Here is a 21,936-nt window from a genome sequence, read left to right as displayed (position 1 = left end):
CACAGGAATTAAAATCTCTGTATCTTTCAAGCTGAACTTTAAAGAGCTTGTAACAAACCACCACAACTTTGTCCAATATGCACATCCCGACGATACCCGCATTATCACCACTGAGACATATATTGCAAACCAGAAGGTGCAAGGTATCCAAAGATGTGCAAGTTAGGTGATTGGCCATACTAAATTTCCCATAGTGTTCAGGGATGTGTAGGTTAGATGCATTAGTAAATGTAGAATAATAGGGTAGGGGAATGGGTCTGGGTGGGCTTGTTGGGCTGAAGGGCCTGTTTCCACACTGTAGGGAATCTATGGTTCTGGAGGGATTCTATACCTTTTTTAAAGATAAACTAAAATTATTTACTTAATTATCTTTCCTCTTCTGTGACATTCCAGCTGAGACTGAGTCCTACATTACCAATGAGACTCCCAAAGCATTTCATATTATGAGTATTGTACTAAAAAGATCAAGAGTAATCAGTTACCAACTTTTAAGATCCAGTTGCCCCATTAAGGATTCTACTCACAAGCTCTCCCGTCACCTGAGGCATGGTGACCCTCAGGTTAAACCACCACAAGTCATCGCTCTCAATTAGAAAATGGACCTCTGGTCTCGTAAGATTATGGTGACTTAACCCTTAACCTAAAAGCACCACGAATTGAATGTAATTGTTTTGAAGTAAGTACAAACTAATCTTTTTTTTTCTGCCTATTAAGGTGCAGGAAACACACAGTGGGCATTCAAACATTGCTTCAATTTTCAAGTCAAGGGGAACATCAAGCATTCCCTAAAGTTTAGGATAAACAGATTTGAATAGAAAATAAACTCCATCCCAAGTGGAAGAAGGCAGAATCACAGCCTTTTATGAAGTAAGTGTGTTTTTTGGAGATTGAACAGAAAACTCCTTGGAGTTGTACTTGCATGACTGTGATTTGGATATCCCTTGCTAAATCTTGCAAGACAGTCTCACAATCCTCATTCCTCAAAGGCCTCATGAAGAGCTTTTGCCCAAATCATTGACTCTCCTGCTCCTCGAATGATGCTTGACCTGTTGTGTTTTTCCAGCACCACATTCTTGACTCTAATCTCCAGCATCTGCAGTCCTCACTTTCGCCTAGTCTCAAAATCCACTGAATTAATGAATTATTAGAGAACAATGTGTTCTCAGTTAGAATTGGTGGAGAAATCTTTCCTCTTGTTCTGCAACTATGTTTCACTAAGCAGAGTAATTTGTTTTTTTTTTAATTTTTCATATAATAAACAGCCACAATCAGACTAGTTGTTACCATTAATAGAAAACTGCTGGAAAAGATGACGACGTGCAGTTGAATTAAACAGAATCTACTGCACAAAAACAGGTTAATTGATATAACTAATTTTTACTAGACAATATGTTATACGTAACTCTCCTCCCCATCTTACCTATCATACCTTATCAAAACGTCCCTCTATTTCTTTCTCCCCCATTAACTAATTAAACTTCTTTTGCAAGGTACGTGTAATATTCATCTCAACTACTCCAACTCCATGTGGAAAAATGTCACATTCTCACCACTCTTTTGATAAAAAAAATTCTCTGAAATTCTATATTGGATATATTAATGACTATTTTATAACCCAGAGTTATGGGCACTCCCAAAAGCCAAAACATCTTCTTCCCATCTCCCCTATCAAACCGCTTCCGAATTATAAAGATTTCTATAGGTAACCCCTATCTGTCTCATTTCTGAAAAAAAGAGCATCAGGCTGTTCAGACCTTCCTGATAGTTATGACCACCCAGTTTCATTAATATTCATGAATATTTTAACTGAGCCTTCTTTGTTTCTCCACGTGTTTTGTATTATGGAGACGAAAGCTATATCTGGAGACCAGAGCTTGGGTACTGAAATTAACTCAAGCAGCACTATATAAGAGATGCTGAAGCCAGCACATAGCATAATTCTTAGAATGACAAGGTCATGTAGCAAACAGAATCAGTTGTGTTTTTCTTAATTATACATGTATATTTTAAAGCCTCTTATCCATATGCTGGGTATAAATGTTAATCAACATGTAGAACTCCTGATATGAACTGGAGTCTGTGTATATGCATGACAAGCCTCATTTTGGAGCACAATGAAAGACTAATTTTCCAAGCATAATAACTGGGGAATTAAATATACTTAGGAACATTTAAAAATATAAATTATCTACAATGAGAAGAAACTTGGGTTCATACGTTTTATGTTTTTGTGTCTAAACTCAAACCATATCAATGCAGCTTTCTCACTATGCTATGTGAAAGAGCATAATTTTAAAACATACCTCTGCAAACATATGATCATGAATCTGTGAAACTGCAAAATCCAAATTGCATGCATTGTTAATAATATAAGTGAGGCAAGAGGCAGAGGACGAAAGACAATTAGACAAGACTAATAAGTCTAGATACCTCAGGCTGCTTTGCCACTTGGGAGCTCATGTGTAAAATTTAAGACAAAATAGGAAAGCAAGGGATAGCATCATGGGCTGAAGCAGGCACAGGACAAAGAGAGACTGATATAAAATGTTTATTCCATACACAACACATATAACGATGAAAAGATGAAAAAACGAGTACAAAACCTTGGTTCTGAACAACAAAACAACACAGGTAATGATAGATGGTTTTCTTTTATTACAAACAACATTAATAATTGTGGAAGTGGAAAACATTTTCACAGAATTCCACATAATATTAGACATGTTAAGCTAGTGCGTCTAAATTTTATATTATATGCATTTTAAATGATGTTCTACTTATTACAAAACTGCAACCCTTATACTAAGTCCCAATGTTAAATACGTGCATGCAGGAATTATTTGAACCCAATAAGCTATTGTCTAAAAGAGTAAAACTAGGTAAAATGTATAACCCGAAATCTAAGTGTACGTATATTCAAATAGCTACATACACACCTTCAACTCCACGTACCCTTTATTTTCAATTGATTTTACCAATCACTGTCTGAAGAATTTTGAGAGGACTCCTCAATGGACATACTCTCTGCAGAGTCCCCATCAGGATCAACTGACACTTCGATCACTGTGTCATTTGACCTAACCCCAGTGTCACTGGATGCAACTCCAGTTTCATTGGATGCCACTACAGTGTCACTGGATGTAGGTGGGGTGTTATTGAGGGTAGTTACATTATCACTTGATACAGTTGTTGTGTCACTAGATGCAGCTCCAACATTTTCCCCCAGATGCCTTCCAGTCAGGATGGAGGTCTGAATAGCCACATCTCTGCGTGGCAATGTGGAAAAATGATGGAGTCTCACAAGAGTGTGCATTGCACCAATCAGAGACATGACATTCTGGGACAAACGGGCTCCACGGTACTGAGAGGCATTTTGTAGTGTGTTTATGTCCCTATGTATGTGGTTGAACCCACGTTGCACAGTGCTCACAAGTGTATCTAACCTACGACATATGGGACAAAGCTCCTCACCATGTGCACTTTGAGTGTGTGATGGGAAAGAGGAATTCACAGCACCTGTTGCGTCTGGCTGACATGTCCCTCTTTGCTCTGATTTCTCTGAGGGTGGCACTTTCATGTAAGCTGCTGCTTTCCATTGCCCACCTGTACAGTCTTCTTTCTGTTCCCCATATGAACCTTGTTGTACCTTGTCAGTCACTGCACCTTCCATGGCTACTCTAGGCTCCTGATGCTGGATTGGCATCTTCTCGTCCTCCATGATCACAGTGGTTTGTTGTTGCTCTGATCTCAAGGGTTTTGAGGTGCAACAATCACCTGGGAAGATAAAAAGACAGGACCTTGGCTTACTTGATGATGGAGTCTGCGTAATTTGAAGGATTAGTTCACAATAACGCTTTGCAAGCCTGTACAAAGGATTTGTACAAATACAGGCTTTGTATTCTTGGCTTCGAATACAAGAAAGCTGGCAATTCATTATACAGCAAGACATTTAGAGATGCTTTGAAGGGCTCACATACATAATCATTGCAATGCATGCTTAATGTTAATAGCTGAGTCTGTGATATCTGCCGCAAGCAATGATGGGTTTGATAAAACAATGCAACACTCACCAGAATCACTTGAGTCAGAGGACGCATCAGGTCCATGTTCCACAAGGTGGACTATCGGGGCCACTTTTTCTTCCTCCCATGTTAGGACTTTCTGTTTTGCCACATCTCTGTGCTGGACTGTCCCTCTCTTTTTGTTAAAAGCGACTTTTTGTCGAGCACCAAGTCTTAAGTCATTGATGCGCTTTTGACAGTCCTCGGCTGTTCGTGTTACTTTGGAAATTTTGTTGACTTTTACAACAATGACGTCCCAGCCACGTCGGTGACCCTCACTAGTGTGCATTTTGGGATTCGTGGCCAGGAATATTCTTTGTAACCTTGTGAAATGTTTCACAAGCATTTGCATAGCCAACGTGGAGAATTTAACCTTCTGCAGTTTAGCTACTGTGGACACCATTTTCGTCTGCTTTCCGCCTGTGCGGAGTGGAAAGAAAAGTCATTTGCAAAGGTCAAGTGGCTTCCTTGCGGAAGTTAAAGTGGTAATTGTCAATTATTTGCAGCTGAATTCTGAACTTGTGACTTTTTTTTCTGTTGGCAGAAATACTGCTTGTATTTTCCACACCAAATCATCCTTGTGGGTTATGAATGACATTGTCAATTTAATGTTAATTTAATGGGTAGTTTTTTTATTCTAAACTGAGGCAACCAGGAACTGTATTAATATCTCCTAAATAACTACAGTTAAAGTCCTTGTAAGTGGCAAAGAAAGAAAATAAGGTTATCCTATCAATTCTCAATGAAAGAAGAAGATGGACTTGAGTGTAATGACTTTCTATTCTGCTTCAATACTCCAATTCAGGTTATATTTAAATCCAGGTTCCAGGAGAAATTTGATAGCTTGATAACCCAATGTATCATCCAGCCCAAATAATTACAGTCAACAACAGCTTGGCTTCCATCCAGAAAATATTGGATTTTAAAAAATCAAAGAAATCAATAACAATTTGAATTTAAACAATGCCCTTAACTTGGTAACAAAACTCCCAAGGAGTTTATTATTAAAAAACATCTCTCTGGATAAATTCTGATCTTATCCACATTCTTGTTCACTCACACAATGTCTTGTGGCATGCTATGAAATTCAGAAAATAGTAACAGATAGATAATATATGGAGACCATTTTTTATTCTTCGTTTATTGAGTATTCAATGCTCACTTCATATTTTTGTTTTGATCTTGCAGTTTGTTTGGATAAAGGGTACCTTTAAAGTGTCCTGATGTGAAAGTTAACAGAGTTCTTGCTTTATTAACTAATTTGTCATTATAACACAATACAACAGGATGTAAATTGAGGACATATGTTTGCATGTGTTTAAAATCATGGCACAGGGTCACAATTGCATTCTGTGACATTTTATACAGAAACTGCAATGTTTTAACATTTCGGCCTAGATTTTCTGGTCAGCAGTGAAACAATGACGTTTACTGCAGACTTTAATCAAAGTTGCCAAATAAAAACGTGAAACCTACAGAACCTGGTCATCCCAATCCCTTTCCCGATGTCAGATTAAATCTGGCACCAAGCCAAGAGAAAGTCAAGCCATCCAGCAGCAGTGATATCATCAAACAGGTATGTAGCCAATTACATCAAAATGTTTAACAGTTAGTCAGGAAGCTAAATGTGCTTTCACTTTTAGCTTAACATTTCAGTTAGCAAAATAAATGTCTTTGATAGAATGAAGATAAATGCTAAAACAATAATAAACCATTTGAAAATAAGTTATTTTCTTAAGAAAATATTTTAAAGTGCAGATTTTTTTGTATCATTATGAACAATCTCAACATTCCCCTAATGCAAAATTAGCATCTCCAAGCAGTGAGGGCAGTTAGCATTAATGATGAAATTTGTACACAGTTACAAACCCTCATCCAACAAAGTGTAAACTTTTCAAGGGTTTTCACAGAGAGATGAACAGCGACAGGATGGATGTTCTCATCAATAGAATTGCTATCCATTGATTGCAGTTTGCGTGTGCCTCAACAGTGCACATTCAGTACACATGTAGATTCACTGACAACAACTTCTGAATTTCCATGTCATTCTATGGATATACACACACTCCAGGAGTTGCTTACAACGCTGGTGGAGTAATAAAGACAAACACCGACAATTCTGTTATCGCCACCACTTCAAAATCCAGACCGTTTGCATCAAAGAGTGTTAGTTCAGCAAAGATAGTGCAGGAGGGAAGGCTTCCAATTCCTGGGCCATTGGGATAAGCTCTGGAGCAGATGGCAACTGTCCAAGTCAGATGTGTTGCACCTGAACAGAGCTGGAACTGAATTATTTTGGGACATTTTGCTACTGTTATCAGTCAGGTTTTGTACTAACTCTGTAAGAGTATGGAAGAGATTACTGGAGTTTAATAACAGCATGAACAAAGTACTGCCTGCTCAGGAAAGATAGAAAAGAAAGAAAAGGATGAGGGTTGAGGAAAACATTGCAGTACTGGTGAAGTAGGACATCTTGGAGGATGAGAGGGCAGAATAAATCTGGTTAGAGCTCAGCAATAAGGGGGATTAAATTATATTTCTCAGTGTAGTTAACAACTCGTGGAAAAGATGCAAAGAAATAAATCTGCAAGGAAATTACAGAGAAGTGGAAACATTACAGTGTAGTTACATCAGGGGATTTTAATTACCCAAATATAGACTGTGTTGTGGTAATGTTAAGGGCAGAGAAGGACAAGCGTTCAAAGGTTGTGTTCATGAGAATTTCCTCCAGCAGTGCGTGATCAGTTCAACAAGAAAGGAAGCACTGTAAAGCCTGGTTCTTAAGAATAGGGTGGGCCAAACAGACCAAGTGTCAATGAAGGGACATATAAAGGACAGTAATCCTCCTATCACAAGGCTAAGGATGACGGTAGAAAAGTATAATGGGCAAGCCAGAGTAAAAATAACTAACCAGGGGAGAGCCAACATCAATAGGGCCAGAAGGGAGCTGGGCCAGAGAGAACAGAGCCAAAGATTGGCAGGAAAACCTGTAGCTGAATAATGGGCTAACTTTAAAGAAGAACTGGTTTATATACAGTCAAAATATATTCCTACAAAAGGGAGAGTTGGAACAACAGATCCAGAATTCCCTGGATGAAAATAGAGAGAGAAATTAAGATATGGAAGGAAATGTATACTTATGAGAGGTGTCAAGTAGTAAACATAAATAAGATCAAAGCCAAGAACAAAATGTTCAGAAGGAAAGTGAAAATGCAAATAAGCGAAGCAAAGAGGAAATATTAATAAAAAAGGTTTTGGCATCTAAAATAAAGGTGATTTGAAATATCTTCTATAGGCACATAAAAACGGTAGTAGAAGGAGGAGTAGGGTTTATAAACAGCCAAAACGAGGATTTCCATATGGGGTTAGGCATCTATCAGAAACAGAAGTTTCTGGAAAAGCTCAGCATTTCTGGCAGCATCTGTGAAGAGAAATCAAAGTTAACATTTCGATTCCTGTGAGCCTTCTTCGGGTCACCAGACCTGAAATGCTAAATTTGATTTCTCTGCACAAATGTTGCCAAACCTGCTGAGCTTTTCCAGCAATTTCTGTTTTTGTTTCTGATTTTCAGCATTCACAGTTCTTTCGGTTTTTATTTGTCTATCAGATGTTACTCAGGCCATGGTGATAGAGGAGGAACCTCAGGCACGAGAGGGTTCAAACACTGTTAATAAAGACATTTTGAATAAGCTGCCGGCGCTTAGAGTTAACAGGACATTAGGACCAGATGAGATGCATTCAAGGATATTGCAGGAAGTGAGATTGGAAAATGCAGGACTTTGGTCCTGGACACACATGTGTTGCCAGAGAACCAGAGAACTGCAAATGTTATGTCCTTCTTCAAAAAGGTTTGTAAAGAAATGCGCAGTTTAACTTTAGTACTGGGGAAGCTGCTGGAAGTTTGCTGAGGAATCTGAAATGATATATTATGATCGAAAGAACATGGAGAAACTGTATAAATTAAAGGGTACTACTCGAAAGGATAAGCAGGAGCCAAAAGACCAATGTGTAAGTCATTTGAGGTGGCAGGATAGGTGGCGACAGTGATTAGTAAAGCGCACAGTAGCTTAGACGTTAATAACAGTGACATAAAATACAAAAGCAGGAAGATTACGCCGAAACTGTATAAGTTTGACTTCAGATGGTATATGCTGTCAAATTCTCAGCACTACACTTGATGATGAATGTGAAGCAATGGAATACAGAACAGGTTACACAAGATTATTTCCAGAGGTGAGAACCTTAGGTTATGGAGATAAATTAGTGAAGTTCACAGAAACATCGTCAAACAATATTTGATACTGGCTCACATAATGAGATATCAGGACCACAAAGGGTTAGGTTTGGTAAAGCATCAGCAATATGCAGAGACAGCTAGGGTTAAGTTCAGGATTAGAATTTAGGTGAAGTTACAGTTAAGTTTAGAGGCTTAGTCAGGAAATTCTAGCGCTTAGGACTATGTTGTTAATCAGGGAGTCTGAAAATTAGGGATGTGACCAATTTAGAAGACCAAAGTGTCCTTTAAATATTGTAAGGCTGCAGGTTAAGGAGAGACTTGGAAGATTTGGAAAATATGCTCAAAGTCTTAAGATTGAGGCATTGTTGGACCAGAAACCAAAACGAGACAGTAAGCACAGGACTGAGGCTTGTCACAGAACTTCAGAGCAGCAGCCCTCTAGTAATGACATGCAACTCAGCAAACCAGCTGTTTCATCCACAATCCAGACTTTCAAAATCAACTTCTGTTTTAAGATTACAATTATCATCACCAAGGCTCTAAATATGTCAAATCACATTATTTCCAGGATTACCTGATTAACCAGAGAAGGTAACCTGATCCAGGTTAGAACAAATTTAATGCTGCATTAATCAAAGGTTTCATCAGTTGAAACTTCAGAAATTTCTCTGAGCAGTCTTAGGATGTAGTATTGGCACAATATGACTGTGGTTAATCATGATTATTTTTCTTACATTGTTCTAATGTTGGCATATCTTTACAGTCCAGTTACAGAAGTATATTTTGCATATATGCAAACTGATTAATATGACATCTGTGAGCAGTGGACATTTCTAGAATTTTTTTGCCCTTCGCATTACCTGACCGGAGGGAATCCTTTTGAAAAATTGGAACATATTGCTTTCGAGCTGTAGTGAGATTATTGCCAAGTTAGCAAAATGATCAATATATATATAGATTGTAAACCAACTGCTCTCACCAACAAACTAGAAAGAAACTGATTTGTATTTGTTAAAGAACAGAACATCTACTGTGGTAAAACATTACTTATTCATTCTCAGATGAATATTCAAGTAAAAGGATAGTTTGAAGACACATGACATATGTGCAAAGTGTGGGATTGTCAACCAGTGTCACCAATAAGACAAACCACCAGCCACATCATTAATTATGTTAGCCCCCATAACTTGACTGTTGCCAAGGCTGTCACAGCAGGTTAACTGTACTGCATGTTCTTTTCTAGTTAGGGAGCATGTCATAAGTGAGCATGTAGAATAAGCTTTTTATTTTGTCACAAAGTAGATTGACAGTTGTGAAAAGGAATTTCATGTTGCTTGGTGGAATGGTAAGAATGACAGCAGGCAAAACAATATATTGCCATAATATAGCTCTTTTAAGGTAGAAAACACTCCAGTTGCTTACTTAAAATATCTCCCGAAGCACACTTGAGGGGTTGAGAATTATTAATTTAAAAAGAGCTAATCAACCATTTGAACTTTGAGCTGAATTTTCATTAAGTCAGCAAGACACTGGAGCTATTAAAATGGCAGGCTGTGTCTGATTCTGGGATTCCCATCCCCACTACCAGACACCCAGTGTTTGGTGGCATGGGGTAAAGGCGCAGATCCCTAACCGGAGCCTGGATTCCCAACCTAGCCGGCTGCATTGCAGAATAGACATCTCTTCGCTGCCTGCAATTTTCCTGGAGTTCAACCAGCTTTTCTATAAGTTATGGTTAACAGATTTCAGAGGTGTCATGAAACAGAATCTGAGATCTAACACCTCTCAAAGATAAGGTTAAAAGATCTTGGTCATGTTCCCCATGATCCTCCTTGCCAAGCCATGGTCCTTCCATGCCCATTCATCTGGTATAGATTACGAACAGAACTAACAAACCCTGGAATAATAATGGAAAGTGTGAAACTATTTAGAAAAAAAACACTCATTGATATTATTTTGTAGAAACAGGTGTTTCTAGAACTCAAAAGAAGCTTCAAAACAAACAACCAACTGAGGTATCAATGGGGAAAAAAACTTCACACATCTCATACATCTTAATCTTGCACAAATAATCATTGGGACATTGTCAATAAATCTCACAACAAAGAATAACATAACCATATAAAGATGTCAATGAAACAGTGTCAACTTTTCTCTTCAGCTGTCAAAATGAGACTCCTGCAGAGTTAATCCATTTATAAATCGTAGGGGGACCATGGGGTGTTGGGTAAAGAACTTGAGATTGAATGTTGCAGAGCCTGACTATTTTTATTACAATCAGGAAAAGTTCTAAAGAATCAAAGCAGGCCTTCTAACAAGTACACCTCAGTGTTCACCCACCCCCGTGGTAACGGGTTTGCTTCTGAGGTCAGTGCCATAATTCTATCCCATAACTGAGCATGGGTTTTGTGTGAACAGCTGCTTCAAACTGAGGTAGGTCTGCTGAGCAGAGAAACTTTCTAACTCAAACTACCAGGTAGTAAAGATCTGGTTCTTTGCCTTTTTTAATGATACTTTCATTTTCAAAAATGCTTTAGAGCCAGCAAAGGACTTCCAAAGCATTATGACATTTGTGATAATGGAAACATGGTATTTTGACAGCATCTACCGAAGAGTAATGACCACAACCGTTTATCATTTTTTTGTAAAATTTTAGGATGTTTTTCCATATGTAAAATCATTTACTTCACGAATCCAAAGAATGGAAAATGTTTCAGATGAGCATCCAAACTCAGAATAAACTTTGCTGGCGGACAAAGTTCTGGAGCTGGACTTTAATTCAATAACTCCAGTATACTTGAAAATTGTAACTTGATGAACTTTCATCAATCTGAATGTCAATTCTGTAGCATTTTAAACTTTTTTGCTCTTTCAGATATCCAGCATTTTCAATATTAAATTAGCAAAGTTGATTTTCTTTGATATTAAAACAGAAAATGCTGCAAACACTCAAGCAGGTCTGGCAGCAACTGGAGAGAGAGAAAAAAAGAGTTAACATTTCAGCTTACTGAGATTTTTGTTTCTGTGTTTTTTTCCATTTTGCTCCCAATCTGTTGGATTGTAATTTAAATGATATCTTCATGCTATTGTTTAAAAAATGTATCAGTCCATTACATTCCTATTACTGTGACTGTGCTGGTGTGAATGTTTTTGAGTGTTTTGGAATACATGTTTTAAGCATTTTAAAAAACTTTTTGTGATTGTTGAGTTGTAATCTAGATATAAACAATGTCATTCTATCATTTAGGCTGGTGCATATTGTTGATATCTGACCTAGTCTTTTTGCTTATCATATTATTGTGACATCAGAGATAGGTTATGCATCATATTAGCTGTAATAGTTAGAGTTCTGAAGAAGAAATATGAATACAAACATTCACTCTTGCTCTTTCCACACGGCACTTTCTGTTTTAATTTTGATTCCAGCAACTGAAATCCACATCTGCATTTTGCCTTTGTTGTCACTATAGTATTTCATGCCCTAACAACTCATTCATGCTTCAAATTCCTTCACGACCTTGACCCTGCCCCCATCTCTATCATCTCCTTACAACCCTTTGAGACCTTTGTGTTCCATTAATTTTGAACTTTTGCACATGCAGTCAGATCTTCTATGTGCAGTCTTGTGCAGCCCACCATTATAGAAAAATCCTGCTTTAGAAACAGCTTTTAAAGTGTGTGGTGATGTAATCACATTATAGCCAACACACATTTTGAAAGTTTGCACTTTAGAAACAACGTCCCCAATTTGTCAATCACGTGACAGCGGATTTGCGTTGACGAAATGAGCGTTAAAGCCAAACAACCTGTAATATACATAAAATCACAAAATTCTTTATCTGGTTTGATGCACCGTTTTGTCTGATTAAACCTCATGTGAAGTGCGTTCAGGTAAGTACTATGTGCTAACTTATCCAGAGTTAATCCCTTAAGAAACACCACAATATTATGCAGTAATTAGCAGACAGCTGTTTGAGAGCTTTCTATGTGCAATTTGGCTACTCCATTTCCACAAAAAAGTTTTAAAATAATTCATTTGTTTGTAAAGCTTTTTGGCATGCACAACTGTTATGAAAAGTGTGATTCATATGTATTTCATTATTGTAATTTTTGCATTTTGGTTTTGTGTTACTAATGTGTGTCTGAACTTAATAAGTTTAGTATTTCTGTAGCTACAGCGATTTATTTAAAACAGATTTTTTGAGGCTCAGCTTTAGAATTAATGGGCTTTTACATACATAATACAACCAAACAAGATAAATAATCTCCAATTTAGAAGGTCAGGAATCAGGAATGGGTTTTTACGCTTAAAGGAAACACATAGATTAGAGACAGAGGTTATTTTTTAGTTTAACTTTGAGTTTTGAATGTTGTAAGATATCCTGTGATACCTTTCCATGAAGATGGCTGGATTGACCAGTGCTCCTGTGAAGGGTAGGATACAGTGCAACTAAATTATCTGAGAGAGGAGAGTATTTGTCCCAGAGCAGAGGTTTTCATATAAAGTAATAAAGAGAGATTATCAGAAGCTGAGTAATCTTAAATGCAGGCGCATTATTAGCCCCGGGAAGAAATTTTGTGTAGTTCTATTCTTTACGAGTCACTAAAACCTATCAAGTTGCTATGGACAGGGATTTTAGTGTTTTTGGTACTAAACAAGGTGAATGTTTTTGTATTGTACCATGGGTTTCTTTTGGGTACTACACATTTTATTTCCCAATTTATAAAGAAGATTATTTTTTCGGGAGTTATAGAATTATACTTTTACTAAGTGCATAAAATCTTTGAATTTGTGCTATAAGTAGATAGTTTGGTTTATTCTATTTGATCTTAATTCTTTTGTTACTAAACTTCTGTTTTATTGTTAAAGCAAAATCTGCAGTCTTACATACTCACGTTTCAGTGAGACATCACTATTAATACCAAAACAAAATGAAGTATGAAGCCAGGTATCAGTCTGGCATCCAACTTGTCCAAGAATAACTTCAACTGGGGTCATAACAAAATGCATTTCTTTTTCTTTTACAGATTGCTAATTGCTTTTGTAGCTGTGGTGGTAAGTCTGGTCAGATCTGCTTTGTATTCGCAATGTTTCAAGCTCGTTTTCTGTCTTTATTTGTAGCAGTTTGACTGGTGGTTGAAGGCAGACTCTGTAATTTGCCGTGTTTTGTTCTGTCTTCAGCTAAATTACACTTGTCAGCTTCTATTTGTGGTGGTTTGCTCCCTCAGTAAAGTCGGGTTTCATGTCATTGTGCATGTGACAAGCTTCTCCGAGAGTTTCAACACTGTCTTTGGTCCCTATACGGTTATTGGTGCACTTATATGTGTGCAATATTCCATTACTCTGTTTTCTTTTTGACATTTCGATCGGTTGTTTATCTGCTGTCAAAGCATTACTGTCAGCAAATACCTGGGAGGGTTGCGTTTTAAAAGCATCAGAAGCCACTCTGAATACCATGTGTCTCCAGCATTTGTAAAGGAATAGTCATGTCTAACACATATTTCCTTTACATAGCTGGTATATGTAGTAATTAAGCACAATATTTAAAATGCTTGACCACCCAATGGTGATTCCAAACATCCTGCATTTACAAGGTTTGTGTTGGAGAGGGAGCAGTCGGTCATTAACCATACTGCCCACTACTGACGTTGTTCATAGATCAGTGGACTTAGGGACACATAATGTTGTATTTCTATATTAGTCCCCCAGATAAATGGCAGGGATGGCAACTTCAATCAACCCACATTGGAGTCCAAAACTAGAGGTTAGAACTTGTTATAAATCCAGTTCAGGAGCAAATTCTTCATCAAGAGTGTGGTGAGAATAGAATAGCTGAAAGGAGTAGCATAGATGCATTTATGTTGAAAGTTGCATTGAAGATGAAGACGTAAGTACTAGAAGGAAACAGGTATGATGATAGGGTGAAGTGAATTCATGTGGGAGGAATCTCATTTGTCGCATTGACACCAGTATTGACCATTTGGGCCAAATGGCCTATTTCTGTTATGATTAGATTAGATTAGATTACTTTACAGTGGGAAACAGGCCCTTCTGCCCAACAAGTCCACACCGACCTGCCGAAGCGCAACCCACCCATACCCCTACATTGACCCCTTACCTAACACTACAGACAATTTAGCATGGCCAATTCGCCTGACCTGCACATCTTTGGACTGTGGGAGGAAACCAGAGCAAAACCACACAGGCACAGGTACAATGTGCAAACTCCACACAGTCAGTCGCCTGAGGTGGGAATTGAACCCGGGTCTCTGGCACTGTGAGGCAGCAGTGCTAACCACTGTGCCACCACGCCACCCACATGCTGTGTACACATATCAGATAATTAACTTTACATTTTGATCTTTTTTCTTTTCAAAATCACTAAATGCTTCAAAAACTAATAAACCTGTTGAAGAGAATATTTGATGTCTGAAACAGTAATTCTTTTCTCTTTTTATGTAGCAGTCCTGTTTATATCACCAACAGTTGCAGTTTAAGATTTATATTCACAAAGAAAATTAAATTCTCTCTATTCCATATTTTTAAAAATGTTACTTAATCAAATCTATCATTACAGCCACATATGGTGTCAGGGAACAACTCTTATGAAATGCCATGGTAATAAAATGACCACAGTCAGTTATTTATTGTACACTTCTGTTTAGGTTACTAAGTATGCTTTTCAATGAATCAACACATCGGTGAAACCTTGAGTAGTTAAATCCTAGCATCCCCATCTTTCACTTTAATGAGATTCCAGGATCCTCACAGTGCTGATTTTCATGCAGAATTTAATCAGTCATTTGCGGTATGTTGGTCAATAGGCAATTTCTAAAAAAGCTTCATTATTTATTTAATGAGGCATCTAAATGCCTTTAATTTTCCATAGGGACGTAATCAATAAATTTTGCAGTATTGTTTCAACGATTTAACTAAGCAATCCATGAAATGTAGCTGTGTGGAGACAGTTACAAGAACAATAATCAGCAATTCTGTGGCTATTGTTATAATGTTGTACCCCTCCTCCAAATGCAATTTACTTCCCAGATTGTTCTGGATTTTGCTTTCAAACACCACAATATTCCATCGCTTTAACATGCTCCAATAGACTGTGACCTCTGGTAGAACTTTCATTTTTCATGGCTCCTTCCTAAATAGCTAGGTAATCTAAAATGGTTCACTTTTGTCCTCAAAGTAGATATGCTATTTTGTGCCTTTTAGAAACACAATATTGGAATAGGGTCTGCAGCATATGTATCGACATATATGGTTTTACCCAAACAGAATCTCAACCTCTCCTGTACACAAACAGCCAGAAACATCTTTGGCTTATGAAACTTGCTTGCATATGAGCAGTCAAATCAGTCATCCTCCCTGTAATCATTCACCCCACTGCCATCCCCCATCCCTTCCTATGACAGACCAAAAACATCTGACTAACATTAGACTTTCTTGCGGAGCATTCAGTCTGCTAATGGAAGTGAGTTATAGATAAACCTCAGAGATCATACCTATGTAGACATTTGCATCACAAAATGAGGCAGTTCGGCGTGCTGTTCCTACACTGATCATCAAGTAGCTAGTCAATCAAATACCACTGACCAGCTCTCTGTCCATAGCCTTGTCGGTTATGACACTTCAAGTGCATCAGTAGGTACTTTAAAATATGTTATAAATGCAAGTGTTCATGATGTTTTGTAATCCCCAGGCTAGGTAACAATTCTGGGCATTTGTATAATTTTAGTTTCATGATAAAAACCACAATTTTAATTCTGATCAATTACACGCTTCAGAAAATCATTTTTAGTCCCCATCAGTGTATGAACACATATCTTCCTTATATTTCGTAATAAATTATTTCTATTATTTACCTTTCCAACCATCACCCTGACTGTTAAAGATGCAAATGTACAGCTCTCTTTTAAAAACAATAAAGTCAGCATGAATTACTTATGCTGAAAATCTAACTTCCCTTCCACAAGGACTCTCCCTTTGTAAAATAAAGACCACCCTACACAAAACAATCAAGCCTGCATTCCTGTGTCCAAATTCTGTCTGGACAGTTCATCCAAAATGTCCTGAACATATTCATTTTATTCATGATTCCCATGATCTTTAAAATTTGAATCATGTGCTTTTTAATATTTTTCCCTAAATGAAAAAAAGTTTTGTTCTTTGAGATATCACTACAGCTTGTGGTCTGAATTTGAAATCATCCAAGTTAGACATGACTCCTTGCATCAGTGTTGATATATTCCATTAAACCAATCATTGAGGAGAGAACTGGAGCCAATCTTTACATCTTTTCTTCAGGGAGTTAAACATTACAAATACCTCCCACCTCAACAACCACATATATAGAAACACATATGAATCCCTAGTTAATTAACAAGACTTTAAAAACAATTAAAAGATAACTACCAAGTGTCCCAAGTTAGTATGTGGAAACCATACTGAAAGTAGTCTTGCAATAAGTTGTACTGAGGTTAACATAATTTGCTTTCACTTATAACCAAATATCTGAGGTTGATCTAATTGCCCAGTTAGTCTGGTTACCAACACATTTTTGATCAGATACTATCCAAAGGCAGTACGCATAACCTTCTCAATTCTCACTTTCCATCATTACTGTTAATTTCCAAGTTCAATGTGCATTAATATAAACTTAGCAGCAATAAAATCAATTTTCTCTGCTTTAGTCCACACACTTAATTTTCCCAAATCCGTTTTACATATAATCAATCTCTTATAAACAAGTTAACTGAAAACTCAGCTTTGTGTTAACAAATATTACACAGCTTCTTGAAACATCCTTCTCCATAGCACTTCAAGATGATATAAACAGCAGGCACTCAGAATGAATCTCCTCAGGATTCTATTAGTCACTGATCTTCAGACAGTGCATTCTGGTTTTGCATTTGTGAACACCTTTTGCTTTTTAATAGATATTCCAGCTTGTCAATGTGCCTTTCAGATCATGAGCCACAAACTTCTTTGAAAATCTCACGTATACCAAATTGCCGTCTGAAAATTTCAGTCAAATCATACTCCCAATGTGTTTCATTCATTGGTTTAGTTCTCTCTTCAAAGACTTTCAGTAGATTAATGAGCCATGACCTCCTGTTTCCAAAAGCATTTTGATTATGACAAGATTACTTCTGTTGTCTGAATGATTTTTGAGTGAATTTGACATAATATTGCTATCAGGTCAACCTGCCTGTAGCTTCTACCTTATGTCTTTCCATTATCAGAATAGTAATTGTTATTTATCTGTTCTCAGATACACCTCATATCTATTACCTTTGGAACTTCTAAGAGGTTCTATGATTGCCCCTCCACCAGTTGAGTTTCTTTATGCTGACCAAGGAATATATTTTAGATTAATAAACAGGTGTAAAGAGTCGATATTGGTGCACAGACAAACAGCAGATTTGTCATAAACAAATAGACCTATGGACATAGTTCTGCTTTCTCCTTGTGGCTATGGGATTTGGGACATAGGAGGGCAATTGGAGTTGAAGCAGAATATCATAACATAACATATTGGGTGGAGGGTAGATGCAAGTGTTACGGGTTAGGCCAGACCACTCAAAACATTCTTAAGCAGGCAGCCCCAGACCATAACTTTGCAATTTGTTTTACTAAGTGTGCAGTGAACAATACCCAGAGTAAGCCAGCTAGGTTGACTACTAGAGTTTAAAACAGACATTTATTCACAAAAATTAAACAATGAAACACAAATAACACAACAAGGAACCCCTACAGAACTCAACCTATCCAACTAGACTTAATTATGCTGTTCGGAATATACACAACAGTCCCAATAAGCAAACTCCCCTTTAAAATCCTGTATAAATGGAACACATACTTACAGGTTGAAGCTGAAGGGCAGAAGAGAGACAGTTTCCACATAACTCCCTGTTGAAATTCCAACCGGTTCAAGACTGAACTAAAACTGCTCAGCTCAGCTCAGCTCAAGTCAGCTAGAGAGATGAACATTCCTCTCTCTTTATACGGCTCACTTCTTTGCCCACTTTGGCCTGAAATCTCATCTGTTTACATATAAACAAATGGCCTCTCAAAATCCTTTTCATCTCTGTACCAAACCAGACTGATCGGCGCCCGGCCCAGTTTATTGCCTGTCTGAAAAAAATCAAGGACAATGTCGCCTTGAACCAAGGAACAGTTTTTAGAAGCAAAGGGACTAGTTTTGTGACACATCCTGCCTTCAAAAAAAAAGAACTATCAATGCCAAAAGATGGCTTTGTTTTTAACCCTTCAAAACCCATTAGTAGTCTAAACCCACATATACACTGTACTAACCGTAAACATGCACACATGCAAATTCAGGCCACGGCACACCCACCACCGATCGCCCCTGTATCTCATTTGCATCACAATAACGCATCAGCAATCATGTTTTCACAACCTGCCACATGCACAATTGTCATATTGAGTGGCTGCAACAACAAGCTCCAACTAAACAGTCAGGCATTTTTGTCCTTAAATTTTTCCACAAATGTCAATGGGTTGTGATTAGTGTATACAATGGTCTCAGATGCATTGCTGGTAATATAAACACTGAAATATTCTAATGCCAACACTAAGCTTAAAGTGTCTTTCTCCATTGTTGAAAATTTCTGTTAATAAACATTCAATTTCCTGAAAAAATACCCAATGGATCTTTCTATTCCCTCGTCATCCTCCTGCAGGAGCACCACACCAACATCCACATCACTGGCATTGATGGCCACCTTGAAAGACTTCGTGTAATGTGGTGGGGCTAATACTGGGGCAGTTAACATAGTTTTTAGGCTGTCAAATGCCTTTTTCCACTGAAATTTCTTGCTCTTTTTTAACAATTGGGTGAGTGGAGCAGCCACACTGCCCAAGTTCGGCACAAACTGCCAATAAAATCCACTCAACCCCAGGAACCAGAGTGCTGCTTTTTCTGTTAACGGTGAGGGAAATTCCCCAATTACTTTCATTTTTGCATCCCGAGAGGCCATTTGTCCATGTCCAATAACATGGCCCAGGAAGGTGATTGGGTTTTGGCAAATTCACTTTTACCTAGGTTTACCACCAAGCCTGCCTTCTGAAGTTGATCAAACAAGTCCAATAAATGCTGTAAATGTTCCTTCCACGATGACTAAAAATCACCAGGTCATCAATATTCACCACACAATAGGGTAATCCAGTCAGTCTCTGAAATGTGGCTGGAGTGATTTTCATACCAAATGGCATGACTTTAAACTGATATAGTCCATTTGGTGTTATGAAAGCCGAAATCACCTTTGCTCTCTCTGACAGAGGTACTTGCCAGTAGCCTCTGAGCAAGTCCAACTTAGAAATGTAAGCTGCTTGTCCCACTTTTTCAACACACCCCTCCAACCGTGGAATTGGATATGCATCAGTCTTTGTAACTGCATTGACTTTGTGATAGTTCACACATAACCGTTCGCTACCATCTGGCTTTGGCACTGTGACACTAGGTGAGCTTCAGTCACCGTAACTCACTTTGATTATGCCATCATGGAGCATGCACTCTATCTCCTTCTGAACCTATGCCACCTTCAGAGGGTTATGCCTATAAGGATGTTGCTTAATCAGAACAGAATCTCCTATCTCTATACCATGTGCAATTAGGTTAGTACTTCCCAATTTATTTCTGTATATCTCCCCATGTGATAGTAATAACTCTTTTAGGTCATTTTGATTTTCTTGGAAGGTAACTCAATAATTTACCCCAATTTTTGACAACTTCCTCATTATCCCAATTTGATTTGAGGAATGTCCAATTCAGAATCCTCTGAACTTTGTTCTTCCTTCTGTACTGTAATCATTAACACCTTCTCCTCTTGCTTTCCTTCCCTGTCAAAATACCTTTTGAGCATATTCACATGGGCACACTCTGTGAGATTTCTTCTGGAATCCTTATCAAGTAGTTCACCTCACTCAATTTCTTCTCAATTTGTTACAGTCCACTAAACCTTGCTTTTATAGGCTCATCTGTTACTGGAAATGACACCAATACCTTATCCCCATTTCAATATTGCGAATTTGTGATTTCTTATCCACTTCTTGTCTCATTATATGCTGTGATACTTTTAAACGTTGTCTAGCCAACTCTCCAGCTCTGTTTAATTGTTCTCTAAAATTTGACACACAGTCCAAATGGGTGGTCTCTGAATTCTGACTTATTAATTTCTCCTTAATCAGTTTTAATGGTCCTCTTACTTCAAGCCCAAAAACTAATTCAAATGGACTGAATTTGGTCAATTCATTCGGTGCATCTCTGATTGTAAAAAGTACAAATGGAACTCCCTTATCCCAAACATCTAGATTTTCCTGACCATAAGCCCTCAACATGGTCTTTCGTGTTTAATGCCATTTCCCTAGTGGTCCCTGCGATTCTGGATGGTGCACAGTAGATTTGAATTGCTTTATTTCCAAGTTATCCATAGCCTCCTTGAATAGTTTGGATGTGAAGTCTGATCCTTGATCTGGATCTCTATTGGCACTCTGTATCTAGAAAAAAATTTAAGTAATTCTTCTACAACTCTTTTTGCTGTGATGGTGCATAATGGGATTGCCTCTGGAAATCTAGTCGACATACCCATTATTGTTAAATACTTATTCCCACTTTATGTTTGAGGTAGGGGACCTACGCAATCAATGAAGACTCTTGTGAAAGGTTCCTTAAATGCTGGAATAGGTATTAAAGGCGCAAGTTTTATTACTGCCTGTGGTTTTCTGATTAGCTGACATGTATGACATGTCTGGCAAAATTCAACTATATCTTTATGTAGTCCAGGCCAGTAAAAATGCCTTTGTATTTTAGCCTGTGTTTTCCTCACTCCTTAATGACCTCCAAGTGGTAGCTTATGTGCCACTCGCAGCATCTCCTTTCTATATCCTACTGGCAAAACAATTTGATGAATCTCTGCCCATTCTCATCTGCTTGAATGTGTGATGGCCTCTATTTCCTCATAAAAACACGTAATGCATTCACCTTCTTTCTTTGTCAATGCCTTTCGATAGAACTGTTTTAATTCCTCATCTTTCTGCTGTAATTTAATCAGCTTAGTAGAGCTAAAGATACTGGCATGTTTATATATTTGCTCTTTCTCTGTTCCACTTGTCTGATTAAAGGAGGTTTTGGATAACTCTATGTCAGCTAGTTTATCTGTGTCTTTTGATCTCTCCTGCTTCAACTTGTGCCTCTGTGATCTTATGATCACATAATTAGGGAAAAGACTTGGATAAATATTCTCCAGGTCTTTAGTTGCCTATGACTCCACAGTAGTCAGCACATCTACTGGTGAATCAGCTATATCATTTGCAAGGAAAAATTGTATTTCTGGAGCTGAGAGTTTGTCCAATACTCCTACCACAAATTCTCCACTCTTCTCTGGACTCTCTAGCCTCACTACATAACGGAGCACTTTTTGTCTCACCATGAATTCCTGTTTCCAGTACCTTCTCTAGCAATAGTCTCTCAGGTGTGCATATCTCCTCATCCTTCAGCATTACAGACTGAGATGATCCTGTGTCCCTTCATATTGTAACCTCCTTACCTGCCACTCCTGACATCTGTGAATAAACTTGACCCTTGCATGTATTTTTTTAAGCAGATC

At 37.8% G+C, this 21,936-nt stretch overlaps 1 protein-coding gene and 1 long non-coding RNA gene across 12 annotated transcripts in view; one reads left to right on the top strand and one right to left on the bottom strand.

Annotated features, from left to right (window-relative positions):
- LOC140481574 (protocadherin-9) overlaps positions 1-21,936 on the bottom strand; it is a 713,749-nt gene that overhangs the window by 228,657 nt on the left and 463,156 nt on the right. For 2 of the 8 annotated variants that reach the window (XM_072577992.1, XM_072577993.1), the window contains exons 4-5: positions 4,071-4,481; positions 2,551-3,774 (exon numbers count right to left, since the gene is read on the bottom strand). The exons of 3 other annotated variants lie outside the window; for them this stretch is intronic. In XM_072577992.1, the coding sequence (XP_072434093.1) occupies positions 2,972-3,774; positions 4,071-4,481 (1,214 nt within the window). In that variant the 3' untranslated portion in view covers positions 2,551-2,971. Of the gene's footprint in view, positions 1-2,550; positions 3,775-4,070; positions 4,482-21,936 lie in introns of those variants that run through there. 3 more of the 8 variants (XM_072577995.1, XM_072577997.1, XM_072577994.1) reach the window with 2 other exon arrangements.
- LOC140481575 (uncharacterized) overlaps positions 11,902-21,936 on the top strand; it is a 185,759-nt gene continuing 175,724 nt past the window's right edge. For 3 of the 4 annotated variants that reach the window (XR_011961556.1, XR_011961559.1, XR_011961557.1), the window contains exons 1-2: positions 11,902-12,189; positions 13,327-13,354. This is a non-coding gene — a long non-coding RNA (uncharacterized lncRNA). Of the gene's footprint in view, positions 12,190-12,649; positions 12,733-13,326; positions 13,355-21,936 lie in introns of those variants that run through there. The other variant, XR_011961558.1, reaches the window with a different exon arrangement.

Source organism: Chiloscyllium punctatum, chromosome 9, assembly GCF_047496795.1.
Source record: "Chiloscyllium punctatum isolate Juve2018m chromosome 9, sChiPun1.3, whole genome shotgun sequence".
NCBI lineage: Eukaryota > Metazoa > Chordata > Chondrichthyes > Orectolobiformes > Hemiscylliidae > Chiloscyllium > Chiloscyllium punctatum.
The sequence above is the reverse complement of the archived record's forward strand: the minus strand, read 5'-3'. Positions and strand labels throughout refer to the sequence as shown.